Source organism: Myotis nattereri (genome assembly GCF_964212035.1).
Source record: "Myotis nattereri genome assembly, chromosome: 1".
Lineage (NCBI taxonomy): Eukaryota > Metazoa > Chordata > Mammalia > Chiroptera > Vespertilionidae > Myotis > Myotis nattereri.
Window position 1 is genome coordinate 127,548,049 of NC_138075.1, and position 14,522 is coordinate 127,562,570.

The 14,522-nt window shown below is 41.9% G+C and overlaps 1 protein-coding gene across 1 annotated transcript; it reads right to left on the reverse strand.

Moving 5' to 3' along the window:
* Positions 1-9,542: 9,542 nt before the first annotated feature.
* On the reverse strand, positions 9,543-14,522 carry MEIG1 (meiosis/spermiogenesis associated 1). Its single transcript, XM_081096550.1, has 2 exons — positions 14,362-14,522; positions 9,543-9,872 (listed from the first exon to the last, which is right to left on the reverse strand). The coding sequence occupies exons 1-2, from the start codon at positions 14,497-14,499 to the stop codon at positions 9,744-9,746; spliced, it is 267 nt and encodes an 88-aa protein (XP_080952676.1). The 5' UTR covers positions 14,500-14,522; the 3' UTR covers positions 9,543-9,743.

Here is a 14,522-nt window from a genome sequence, read left to right on the forward strand (position 1 = left end):
ATAAAACTAGGCTAAACGTATCCCACACTTTCTAATCAAAATAGGTAAAACCTGTCTTTCTGGTGTCTGTTTATTTTTGACTGGCACATCTCATGATCAGTTGGACTTGGATTAAAATGTAACCCAGTGTTCAAATTTATTTAACAGATGTTTCCTGATGGCTCATGATCAAGATCCTGGGTCATTTCTTAATCCTGGAGGTATCTTCATGCAAATATAATATTGACTCTTCTCAACAGAAAACCACTGGAGGCGTGTATTTGATTGGAGTCCCAGTGGAGAGAAGGGAATCAAGGAGGCATTTTCAAGAGGCAACGGCTTAACTTTGACCAGTAGACTCAGTGGTTAGTGCACTGAAGGATCGCAGGTCTGATTCCCAGTCAAGGAGGATGAACAATGGCTTAGATTTTTCCAGAACTGAAGCATGATACCAGTCCAAAGGTAAAAGATGCCCAGTGAATTCCAAGAAGAATAATTTAAAAAGAAAGAAATCTATATACAGAGGCATTATAATAAAACTGCAAAACAAAAAAGAAATGAAGACAAAGAACATATATTGAAAGCAGCCAGGCAAAGAGGAAGTGAGGGTGGACTATTATCTTGGAAGGAAGAGTAATTAGACAGAAATATAAAAAGGTAGAAGAGAGTATAATGATATCTTTAAGTGCTAAAGAGAAAATTGCCAAATTAGAATTCTCAAAACAACTTTTAAGGAACAGGGTAAACAAAAGACATTTTCAGACAAGTAAAAACAAAGTTTTTTGCCAGAAGACACTCTCTAAATAAAAATTTAAAGAAAATACTTGGGCAGAAAGTAAATGATAGCAGATGGAAGATTTGAGATGTAAAAAGGAATGAAAAACAAAGAGTGGTAAATAGCGGTAAATATTTGAGCAAGTGTAAAGGACATTGACTGTATAAAATAGTAGTATCTAATGGGCCTTAACATATATGTGGAATTAAAATACCAGACAAAAATAATGTATGTCAGAAGTGAGTAAACGAAGATCCTTATGTTATTATCTTAGAGGTTTTAATAAATGCAGACTTTAATAAATATGCACGCTTTAATTTGTAAGGCAAGTCCTTAAAAGAACAGAAACACATCATAAGTCATCCAAATTAGAAGAGAGGAATATTTAGTCATTCAGTGGGCACAGAGAAAACAATCTCTAAGAGAGGAGTAGCTATCTGAAAGCAATGGAAAAGAAGGGCATGGCGACCTGAGAAAGAGGCAGAAAGAACAGCATGTTTCATCTCCCAGAAGAAACAAAAGGAGTGCTCTATGACCGGCAAGTAGAGTATGGATGAGCAGGTGGTGAGAGAAAAAGCAAGGCAGTAAGTAGGAGACGGGTTGTGAATGGCCTTGTAAGCAAGAGATTTCAACTTGATCTTAACAGTGAATTCATCTTAAGATCTTGGACTTGACCCTAAGAATGATAAGAATCCATTGAAAGGTACAATGACCAGAGTTGCTTTTCAGAATGATGGCTTGGGTTACAAGGTTGAGTGAGGGAAAGAGTAAGTTAGGAGTCTGTTGTAATGATCTAGGACAGAAAGGATGGTGATCTGGCTGAATCCTAAAATGTGCAAACACTTATTGAATACTTACTAAGGGCCAGGCATTGCTCTATGCTTTTCATATGTATTCAGCTTTTTATTTTCATAATTGAGTAAGTATTCTGCACAAAAATGATGGTGCTATATTTGCATCTTGCAGATGAACAAAACAGGTACAGAGAGGTTAATTGACTGACTAAAAGACACATGTGGACAGGGAGCAGACCCAAGCAGTCTGGCCCCAGGAACTGTCTGTCCTCTTAAGCACTAATACATTCCATTCTTATGCTAAGGGACTGCAGAAGAGGCTGGATTCCCCAGGTCCTTCAGCCCCTGGGAGTCAATAGGATTTGGCAATTTATTAGAGACTAGTGGCCTGGTGCACGAAATTCATGCACGGGGGAGGGGTGCCCCTCAGCCTGGCCTGCACCCTCTCCAATCTGGGACCCCTTGGGGGATGTCCGACTGTTGGTTTAGGCCCCATCCCTGTGGTATCAGGCCTAAATCGGCAGTTGAACATCCCTCTCCCAATCTGGGACCACAGGCTCCTAACAGCTCACCTGCCTGCCTGCCTGATTGCCCCTAACCACTCTGCCCGCCTTCTTGCCCCCAACTGCCCCCACTTGCCAGCCTGATCACCCCCAACTGCCCCCCTGCCAGCCAGATTACCCCCAATTGCCCCCCACTGCCAGCCTGCTCTTCCCCAACTTCCCTCCCCTCCTGGCCTAATCACCCCCTAACTGACTCTGCCTTGGCCCTACCACCATGGCTTTGTCTTGAAGGACATCTGGAAAGTCTCCTAGAAGGTCTCCCGGTCTAATTAGCATATTACCCTTTTATTAGTATAGATAGAGGCCTGGTGCATGGGTGGGGGCAGGCTGGTCTGCCTTGAAGGGGATTCCAGATCAGGGTGGGGGTCCCCTTAGGGGGCAGGGCCGGCCTGGGTGAGGGGTCTGGGACAGTTTGCAGGCCAGCCACTCCCCCATCGGGATGGGGGTCCCTGCTGAGGGGGCGTGGCCAGCCTGTGCGAGGGGCTGATGGCTGTTTGCAGGCTGGGCATGCCCCCATCAGGGTGAGGATCCCCGCTGGGGGCAAGGTGGGCCTGGGCAAGGGGCTGAGGGCCATTTGGGGCAGTTTGCAGGCCGGCCAAACCCCCGGCTTTGTCCGGAAGGACGTCTGGAAGGTCTCCGGAAGGTCTCCCAGTCTAATTAGCATGTTACTCTATTAGTATAGATGGGGGAGGGAGGAATCTGGTTGACTCCCAGCTTTCTGGCTTGAGCAGCTGGATACATATTTACTGAAATAGAAACCACAAGAGGAGGAGTGGATTTGGGGAAAAGGTGATGCGTTTAGTTTGGGATGTGTTAAGTTTGAAGGCCTTCAAGGGGAGATCATCAGAAACTGTTTGGCTACAGGATCTGGATCTGAGGAACATATCTGAGAGGAGATTTGGGGGATGGTCTTCATCAAGGGGAGCTTGGAGCTAAGGAAAGACTGAGAAGGTCTGGGAGAGAACAGAAAGCAGGTTCTAACTGGGGAGTGGGTCAGAGAGCACCAAAAGTCAGCATGGGCCTTCTTCCTAGAAGAAACGGCCATGCCTGTTTGTGTTGCTGCTCAGTGCAGTTTGGGGGGGGGAGGTCCTGAGCTCTTCACCAAACTCACCTGTGGACTCACTGACAGCCGGTGCATTTCAGGTTACGAGTGACAAGAAAGTGGACTAGGACAGAGCCTTGGGCATCACGAGTATTTAAATAGCAGGCAGGAAAAAAAGCTGCCATGGAGACTGGGATAGGAAGGCCAGGAAAGGAGGAGGAAGAGTGGCCACCTGGGCGCCTCAGGAAGAGGCCCTTTTGCAGCCGCTGCACAAACACGATCACTGTAGGAGGGTGCTGGGTAAGTGTCTTTATTCAACATTTCCTGGGCCAGGATGATTTAAGCTACATATTCTCTGGTTAGGGGAGAGAGGTATAAATCATTTCCTCTAAAGTGTCCTTAGTTGGGGAAGATAAGGTCTTGCAATTCACAAGCTAGCTGCAGGCTGCCCAAACTATTTGGCCTTGTTTAATTTTCTTATCTCAGTTTCCCCATTCCACTTTCCCAGGAATTTCCCTAGCTTCCCTGCCACACAACACCCTTTGATTTTTGTGACTTTTCAAGTTGGAAAATGGTAGGTTATGTGCCTGTGGCTCCCCTCTCTCACCAAGGGCTCAATTCTACTACCACACTTCCTCCTGGGGTCTCAATGCTGCACCACAGAAAGAAAGTAAGATGCTCTTGACTGGGGAGCACAGAAGATGGTGGTATTTGCACCATTCCCAGAACTTGGAACGTCACCATTCTAACAGACCAACTTTCTCTGCTCTGCGGCTTCCTTTTCTCTAATTTTGCTTCTCTGTGTTCCTAGAAGTCCCCCCTCCCCACTGCATTCTCTCCTAGCTCCTACTCACCTCCTACCTCTAGGAGGTTCAGTGAATAACTCCAGCTTTAACAATCAATGCTTCGCCCTGGCTGGTGTGGCTCAGTCAGCTGGAGTGTCTGTCATCCTGTGCACCAAAAAGACGTAGGCTTGATCTCTGTCGGGGCATATATCTAGGTTGTAGGTTCCATCCCCTGTCAGGACATGTACACGAGGCAACCAATTGATGTCTCTCTCTCTGTCAGGGCATATATCTAGGTTGTAGGTTCCATCCCCTGTCAGGACATGTACACGAGGCAACCAATTGATCTCTCTCTCTCTCTTCTCTCTCTCTCTCTCTCTCTCTCTCTCTCTCTCTCTCTCTCTCTCTCTCTCCTCCCTCTGTTGTCTTTCCCTCTCTATATCTCTCCCTCCTTTTCTATATCTCCTCCTCCTCTTTCTTCTCTCTTTCTCCCTCACTCCCTCCCTCCCTCCCTCCCTCCTTTCCTACCTCTTTGTTACTATACTTATTCTAATAATGATAAGGAAAGGAATCAGTCATGCTTAGATGCCTAGATTTAAAGTCATAAAAGGATTTGACCTGTACAATCACCTATTATTTTGATTAAATATGCCCAGGAATCCAAATTTATAAACCTAAAATTAGGGAACCACTAATTTCTAGAAATATTCCTGCTACATATATAATATCACAGTCAGTAAAATTATTAAGTGAGTTCAATACTTAACTTGCTTGATAGATGTTGAGGAGGAAACTGGTCTTGCAAGGCATGTCAGGCCATAAAAATTGTGAACAATGCACTGCCCTGGGGGGGGGGGTTGTTATCGCTGGCCCCAGGACAGATCATCATATATGGCCTGGGGACCCCCAACACCTGGGGGCCTTCCTGTAAGCCCACAAAAGAGGGTGGAACCATATCTGCAAGACAAAGACCCCAGAAGGTTATAAAAAGTGAAGGCCTCTGTGTGTTTCTTCACTCTGATTTGGAAATTATTCCTGGACTCCACTAGTGTTAATAAACAGGGTCCCTCCCTTTCTCTAGGAAGCGTGCTTGGTATTTCTTTGGTCTTCTGTAACAATGTAAGAATGAAGGAAGCTGTTTTTCATAAGAGATAGAAACATAGGGCCCAATTCAGTTGCCAATTCTCTGAATATAAGAACATGCTAATTTCCATGCCTTCTAAGAACCACTTCAGAAATGACTTCCTATTTGACCCAGTGATCCCACTTCTAGACTATATCCCAAGAAGCTAGAAACACCAATCAGAAAGGATATATGCACCCCTATGTTCATAGCAGCACAATTCACCAAAGCTAAGATTTGGAAACAGCCTAAGTGCCCATCAGCAGATGAGTGGATTAAAAAACTGTGGTACATCTACACAATGGATGCTGCGGTAAAAAAGAAGGAATTCTTGCCATTTGCAACAGCATGGATGGAACTGGAGAGCATTATGCTAAATGAAATAAGCCAGTCAGAGAAAGATAATACCACATGATCTCACTCATTTGTGGAATATAGTGAACAACATAGACTGATGAACAGGGACAGATCCAGAGACAGAGAAGCAGCAATCAGATCGTCAAACCTCAGAGGGAAAGTAGGGAAGGGTGGAGGTTAGGGGGAGAGATCAACCAAAGGACTTGTATGCATGCATATAAGCCCAACCAATGGACACAGACAACAAGGGGATGAGAGCATGAGTGGGGGGAGGGGGAGGGTTCGGGGTTAATGGGGGGATGAGGACACATATGTAATACCTTAATCAATAAAGAAATTAAAGATTGAAAAAAAAGAAAGAAATCACTTCCTGTGCCAGAAATGACAATTTTGAGAAACCTTGTACATCTAACACTTTGAACAGCAAGTCACAACATTGGGTGATTTTCATTTGTGTGTTTTATTTGTGCCTGGTCAAGAAGTCTCATGCTAAGACACCCATAAACTGCCTAGTACCTTCAGGGGAATAAGACCATAGAACAAAGATGCTCAGCAGTTGTCAGCAATGGGTCTCCAGATGGCTCTCATGGTGGATTTTCATGAGAAAAAACAGCTTTCATCCTTGTTTTATAGATTATGTGCAATAATAAAAGGAATAAAAATGGTATAGTGAGGGCTTTGAACCCAAGATGTTTGGGTCCATAGTTTGGCTCTAACATTTAGCCAGTTCTGTGACCTGGAGCCAGTTGCTGAACCTATCGTGAGTTATCATGAGTCTCAAATGTTAGCTATAGTCCTTTTTTGTTTGTTTGTTAATCCTCACCCGAGGATATTTTTTCATTGATTTTTAGGGAGAGTGGAAAAGAGAGGGAAAGACAGAGAGAAACACATCAATTGGTTGCCTCCTGCACAAGCCCTGACCAGGGCCCTGGCCAGGGAGGGGCCTGCAACCAAGGTATGTGCCCTTGACTGGAATCAAATCAGGGACCCTTTGGTCCACAGGTCGATGCTCTAGCCACTGAGCCAAACTGTCTAGGGCACTATAGTCCTTTTGATCAGAAGGAAATATAACAAAATTGGAATATGCTTTGTTTGGGGCATTGAACCATAAGTGATTTTTAATTTTTCTACTTGGGGTATTTTCTTAAATGTTCTTTAATAAGCATGTATCACTTTCAAATGAAAAGAAGAAAAAGAAAAGATATTTATCCAATGTTTCCATCTTGGAATCCACTGTATAAAATTTGTTCCAATGTATAAAATTTGTTCTGGTAATAAATTATTTCTTCCTTTATATCATAGGGTCCTATCAAAGTTTTAATAATAAAAGGCTAATATGCAAATTATCCCCTCGACCGGAAGTTTGACCAGGAGGCTGAGCCAGCCAGCCAACCGCCCACAGCCCCTTCCCCTGGTTGGTCTGGCCCGATTGGCCCTGATCAGGGCGGGCCAGCCGGCCCCTACCTGTGCATGAATTTGTGCACTGGGCCTCTAGTAGAATTATATTTTGTTATTCATTAATAATAGGTAATATTATTACTAGATTGTTATTATTTCTATTACTCATTTATTTATCTACCTACCCATCCATACTAGAACTATGGTGCTAAGAGATGCAATGACAGATAAACACTGTAGGCTTCTACCTCCATGAACTCAGTCCTGTAGGGAGTCAGGGAACATAAGAAAATAGACTTTTAAAACAGCGTGTAATAAAGTGCTGAAATAAAATAAGTGCTGTGAGAACATGTCAAGGGAAGGAGTTGGAGAAAATGAGAAAAAGCTTTCTCTGAAGTGATGCCAGATTAAGCAGAGAAGGAAGAGTGGGACCAACATGAATGAGCCATTATTCCTGCCCTCCAAGGGACCACCCAACCCAATTTAAGATTGACTTGGTAAGTCCTAGGGAGTTCTGCACCTACAACTAGTTCTGATCTGTCCAAAATTCAGCTCATGTCCCAAACTTTCCAAAAAAAAGCTTTCCCTAATTTCTCTAGTCTATAAAATTCATGCTTTTTCTCTTCATGCTACTGGGCCCTGTTACTTATTACATAATGAGTTTACTTTGTTATCTTAACTGGATTGTGGGATCTAGGAGGGTTGTATTATTTGGGGTTCTCCAGGAAAAAGAACCCAACAGGAGATAAGAAATTTCCTATAAGGAATTGGCTCACGCATTGATGGAGGCTGACAGGCTCCAAGATCTGCAGTCAGCAAAGCCGGGGGAGTTCCAGTCTGAAGACAGGAGAAAACTGATGGGCCAGCTCAAGAAATCAGGCAGACGTTCCCCCTTCCTCACAGGAGGGAAGCCTTTTTGTTCTAGTTAGGCCTTCAAGTGATTGGACAAGACTCACCCACATTAGAGAGGGCAATCTGCTTTACTCAGTCTACCATGTCACATGTTAATCTCATCTAAAAACACCCTCTCAGACACACCAGAATAAAGTTTGACTAAATATCTGGGAACTCCATAGCCGAGCATAAAATTAGCATAACAGGGTCTACCAGTGTTTCCATCTCTTAAGTAGCATGACCTTACATGCACGGGCTTAATGTTTAGTACCCGCTTCCTCCCCCTGGACATGTAAGGCCTAGGTTCAGTCATGGTATCAGAGAACCTGGTAACGTTCACGGTTTGAGGCAGTCTCAGCTCTTAGGCTGCAGTGCATGGAGCCATGGGCCAATCTGAGAAGCAGTATCTTGGGCAAGAAATGATGCTTTGAATTACAGAGTCAGACTCACAATCCAAAAAAGTCATCAATGCAGAGATAAAGAATGTGGCTTCAAGTCCAGGGGAGCCCTGGCCAGTGTCTCTGTTGATTGGAGTGTTGTCGCATGCACCAAAAAGGGTTGCGGGTTCAATTCCCAGTCAGGTTCAATCCCCAGTCAGGGTGCATATAGGAGGCAACCTATCGAAGTTTCTCTTTCACATCGATGACTTTCTCTCTCTCTCTCTCTCTCTCTCTCTCTCTCTCTCTCTCTCTCTCTCTCTCTCTCTCCTCTTTCTCTCTATCTCTTTCTCTTTCTCTTTCTTCTCTTTCTCTTTCTCTTTCTCTCTCTTAAAAAAATAAATCCAGGTGAGAGGGAGATAATTCAAAGCAAAAAGTAGGAAGTGGAGCCAGAAATAATTCCCAGATTTGAGGAGTGTATGAGATGTTTTCACTCTTGCTGGAGTTGGGTAGGGGCTTTTAGAGTCACCAGCCTGAACCTGATGTCTTCCTACTTTTGTACCACCCTCTATGGTACCATGTCATCTACAAAAACTGACAATTTTTACATCTTTCTTTCTAATTTAAAATATATATATATATATATATATATATATATATATATATATATATATATATCTGATTGCTATGGCTAGGACTTTGAGTACTATGCTGAATAAGAGTGGTGAAAGTGGAAATAATTGTCCTCTTCCTAACCTTAAAGAAAAAACTTTCAGCTTTTCACCATTGAGTATGCTGATAGCTGTGAGTTTGTCATATATGGTCTTTATTATGTTGAGGTATGTTCCCTTATCCCCACTTTGCTGAGGGTATTTTATTATAAATGGATTTTTTTCAAATGCTTTTTTCTGCATGTATTGATATAATTTTTACTCTTCATTTTGTTTATGTATTGTATCATGTTAATTGACTTGTAAATATTGAACCAGCCTTGCATCTTGAAAATAAATCCCACTTGATCAAGTCAGATACAGCTGCAGGTGACTGAAGCTTGTTTCTGCTGGGGAAATGGGGTGCCCGTATAAAACAAACACTTGAGATGGATTCCTGCCTAGGTGTTAGGTTGCTGGGCATTTATCCATCTCCTCCCGATCAGTCATGGGCTGAAGGTTGCTCCCAGAGGCCATCATCTCTTGACATTTTTGGTCTACTCAGCAAGAGGTAAAGGATTCCTGAGGCAAGAGAAAGGATTCCTCAGCCTCCAAAATGCAGATCTGGCCGTTCAAAGTCATGGTCTTATAAAGTAGTAAAGGCTGAAGGCTGTGAGGGTAGAGCAGTCACCTATACATGATAAGCCTAACCAGTGGGATGGTTTCCAATGGGGCTGTTTTTCCTGTGCATGATGGCTATTTTGCCACAGCTAAAATAATCAAAAGAACAGAACCGAGACAGGTACAATTTTAATGCTTCTGCAGTTGTATTTTAGAACAGAATGAGATGACTAACAGATACCACGTTTCATGGCTTCTGTGTTTCAGAATATTCAGTTGAAGTCTGCATCTTGAATTCTTTTGTAAATTGACAAACATTTACATGATGCAGAACGAAACAATGAAATATTAAAAGGTAATGATAAGTAACGCAAAGAACCGAGGCCTAGTAAGCATAAATCTTCACTTTGTGGACTTCCTTGTCCTCACATTCCCTCTGTTTGTTGTAGTAATAGAACGTATTGTCCCTTCTCTGAAGTTTCTTCACATATCCTGTCTCTGGCCAACGATCTACCTACACATCAAAAACCAGAATACAAACATTGTCATGCCGGTTTTATTTTACATAATATTTTACTACCAAATAGTTAAAAGTATAACGCGCATAAAAAGGTAAAGTATAGAATTGTTTTAAAATACTTGACCTCTTATGACAGTGTTACACACACCCCAAAACACATCTTAAGTCATATCCTTTTACAGCAAAACAACTAATTTGGTGCTCTCTAGATTCCAATTTCTAGATTTAAATTTCTACTCACTTGCCAAGATAGAAAAAACATTTTAAATACTCTAAACTTTATTCATATGTTTAAAAATGATTTCAAACATTATTACTTCTTAATTTCTAAAAGTAATATCCCAGGAGGGACTAGGGCTACGCCCAGACCCCATTCTGAAAGCACCTAGAGCTGACTGTTGATGGTGCAAGAGTGACTAAAGGAAGCAGCTAGACTTCATGTATTTAAAGGGCCATGTGTATTTCCTCACAGCTACATTTCAAGTTTACTTGAAACTGAATTGATTTTACCTTGAAAGTCAATTTTTAATAGAAATTGGAGGCCATGAATATAGCCCTCAGCAGTCTTTCTTACCTTCCCCCACTATTCTTTCAAGTATGTCTTACTGCTTGGCTTACTGTATGGTCTGGCCCGATCCAGTTTGGACATTTTTCTCCCATTCCTCTGCAAATTCATGTTATGCCCCCCTTAATCAGGTCGGTGTGTTTCTGTGTGTGTTAGGTATGTTTGTTTTTTCTGGGTTTTGTGAGATGTGCTCTCATTGCCAAAAGTCTGTTATTCAGGTTTCATGGTCTAGAAAACAAAACCCTGTCCTTCATCACCATCTGTACAGGCAGCTTCACTGCCCATAGTCCCCTCTTATAAATCATCATTTCAATGGGAACATGAATATAAATGAATACACATCGTTTAACAGTGCGTTTTCATTTTCTTCTGCTGTCTCATTTATTTGTCAAGTAGCAAAAATAGGAGGCAGCATATCTGAAAAACCTCAGCAGGCTCTCTGACATATACACTATAGAAAAAAAAGTCATAAATTCTATCACTTAGGTCAGGCCTGTCTTTTGTATCTTCTATTGCGCTCAGCAGTGAAAGGAAGGTGTTCTCAAGTCACCACGTACAGCCCTCTTCCTCATGGGACCAGTAGCAGGTTTTGTTCATTTACTAGGGTCTTGAGCATCATCTCATGTAGTGAAGAAACAGTATGTACAACTGCTGCTTCTACAGAACATCCAAAACTACTTCCTATGGAACAAAAGGCCTCCAAACAGCTATATTGGTTCTGCACTTATCAACATCTTTGCTATTTCATCATTTTTTCTTCTTAGCTTTTTACTCAATCACTCCCATTCAATCTAGGAAATCTTCATCCTGAAAGAATATGGAGCAGAGAGATAAGGTCCTCAAGCCCTACTCCCCTCAGCCAGGGCTGGGAGAGCAATAGCACTAATACTGCCCATAAGGTGAGCGCCTCAGGTCAGGACAAGGAACTTCACTCATACCCTTTAGACCGCTGGTACATGCCAATCCAAGCAAGCCTTCAGTCACTACCCTATCCATCCTCTAAGGCCCACAGCAAATGCCTCTGGGGACATGAACCCTTTTGGGAAGAAAGTCCCCAAAGGAAGTGATATTTACCATCCTCTGGATTTCTATGCTGCTTCTTTTAAGGCATACAGGGTGTCCCAAGAAAATGCATACACACTTTAACAACTGACAGCTCAGTTTTGAAAATGAAATGTATTTAATAAACACTGCCTTTGTAATTATTTGAAGTGTGTGTATACATTTTTTGGAATACCCTATATATTTTGACATATAAGGTTTTATTGTTTTTGTCATTCTCAATCTTCAAGATATAAGAATAATAAATGTTATCATTCATTAAACACTATTCATTCACTCAACAAATTATCACTGAGCACTGCAATGTCAGGCACTTTAAACACATGCCTTCATTTCATTCCTGTGACAATTTCCTGTTGGAGGCACTGCCATCACAATCTTGCAGTTGAGCTCAGTGAAGTTAAAAGCCTTGTGCGGGATTACCCAGCTAGTGAGGGGGAGGGCCAGGCTGCAACCCTTGAACAAATCAATTGCAAATCCTGTACTCTTCCCACTGGCCACCAAATTTGAGGTCAGGCAAGGCAAGTGCTTGTATTTTTTATTTCCTAAAGCACTTGGCACAGAAATGTGCACATGGTAGGTACCCAATAAACATACTGCTGAAGTGAAATGCAAACTCTCCATATCTGTAAAGTCACACAGTGAATAGGGTTGTTCTTTCCTTTATAACACACACACACACACACACACACACACACACACACACACACCCTTCTCAGTGCTTTTGGGGACTTCTACTTTAAGGATGTTCTTATTGTCCTCTTAAATCTGATTTTACCTCAATTACAGCAGTATTGTGTGTGTATGTGGTGGGGGTGGGGGTGGGGTTTAGGTGCAGCTATGCCTATATGATCACATCATCTCTATGATCCTGGGTCCTTTATACCTTTTAGGGGCATCCCAATCTTAAGGCAAGGTATGAAGCTTGTTTTTGAATAGCATTAAAATAGTCATGCTTGTGTTTTATCTGTCTAAAATCCATAGATAATACAGTAATGAAGAATACCTTTTGGCCGAACCGGTTTGGCTCAGTGGATAGAGCGCTGGCCTGCGGACTCAAGGGTCCCAGGTTCGATTCCGGTCAAGGGCATGTACCTTGGTTGTGGGCACATCCCCACTGGGGGGCATGCAGGAGGCAGCTGATCGATCTCTCTCATCGATGTTTCTAACTCTCTATCCCTCTCCCTTCTCTGTAAAAAAAAAATCAATAAAATATATTAAAAAGAAAAAGAAAAAAAGAATACCTTTTGGTAAGAGATGTCAGAATATTGATACAGTTAGCCCTTTGTATCTGTGGGTTTTGGATCTGCAGTTTCAACTAATCGCTCATTGAAAATGTTGGAAAAAATGATCTCAGAAAGTTCCCAAAAGCAAAACTTGAATTTGCCATATGCCAGGCACTACACTGAATCCACACAAATGAAGTGATGTATAGGTATATCCTGCTGTAGCCTATCTGAAAATATAGATAATATGCAAATACTATTTCATCCTATATAATAAAAGCCCAGCAACCAAATGGTGAAACGACCAGAACAACCAGTTGACCAGTCACTATGACACATACTGACCACCAGGGGGCAGATGCTCAACACAGGAGCTTTCCCCTGGTGGTCAGTGTGCTCCCACAGTGGGAGCACTGCTGGGCTGACTGGGATGAGCAGCGCTCCCACAGTGGGCCGATCCCCGCAGGCCATGCCCCTCACCAGTGCATGAATCTCATGCACCGGGCCTCTAGTTTTATATAAGGGACTTGAGGGATCCTGAAACCAATCCCCTGGGACACTGAGGGATGACTGTATATGAAAATCACAGTCATCAAATATTAATTTGATCAGTGTTTATAACTTCATTCCTCACCAGCCCTACTAATATCTATCAAATTAATATGCATTAAATTAAAGGGTCTAGCATATGTTAGCTCTGTAATGCCTCCAATTTCTTTTCCTATCTACTTTTAAAGGAAGTATTAAGCAAAGATCAAAGGAAAAAGAAAATATAGAGAGCTGAAAAATACACATGTGAATTAGTCTCTAAACAATGGAGAGTTAATACTAAAAAAAAAAAAAAAAAAAAAAAAAATTGAATACTTTGTTGCAACCCCAAATCTGAGCATTAAAATACATTTATGGCCCTGATAAGTTTGGCTCAGTGGATAGAGTGTCGGCCTGGGGACTGAAGGGTCCCGGGTTCGATTCCAGTCAAGGGCATGTACCTTGGTTGCGGGCACATCCCCAGTAGGGGGTGTGCAGGAGGCAACTAATCGATGTTTCTCTCTCATCAATGTTTCTGACTCTCTATCCTTCTCCCTTCCTCTCTGTAAAAAATCAATAAAATATATTTAAAACACATGTATGAATACTATATATCATATTCTTAAAAACTCTTGTCTCTTAGTATCTGGTAGAAAGAATGAATTTTTTAAAACCCCATTATAAACTGGTGCCGTGTCTAGATTTTAAGCTAGTCTATGAAATGCAAAGTCAAGAGAACCTAGAAAGGACTACCAAAGTCAGGACTTGTTCTCTAATGGTTTTTTGTCACATGTAATCCCCATAATAAACAGAATTTAACCCCTTTACAATTCGTGGTCAAAATTAAAATGAAACTGGCATTTAGCAGAGTTTAGTTGTTCAATAAAAGCTAGAAATTTCTTAATATTTCCGTGCTGAGGGACCACCCCTTTCCTCATTCTGCCTAAAAATCACTTTTTTGGGCCTTAGTCTACTCTTCAATAAAATGAGAGAGCTGGATAAAAATTTCCTTTCAATTATCCTCTAGTTCTGTTTTATTTTAAAACTTTCACCATTGAACAAACTCATTTTGAGCTCAGATTTATAGAGGAATAAAACTTACCACAGAAACTTGTTTTACTTGTTTATATTCAATTTCATCCCGATATCCTGCTTGTTGAAATCTGTACAGATTTTCAATCTCTTCTGACCATTTTTTGGCACGAATTATTGACTTGGGTTTCATGTCAGAACTAGCCATGGCTACAGAGATCTTATTGCCAA

Excerpts from the sequence above, each read along its gene's own strand:
- MEIG1 (XM_081096550.1), bottom strand. The coding sequence starts at position 14,499 with ATGGCTAGTTCTGACATGAAACCCAAGTCAATAATTCGTGCCAAAAAA. Across the intron at positions 9,873-14,361 it reads AAGTAAAACAAGTTTCTGTG|GTAGATCGTTGGCCAGAGAC; the intron begins GTAAGTTTTATT and ends TTTGATGTGTAG.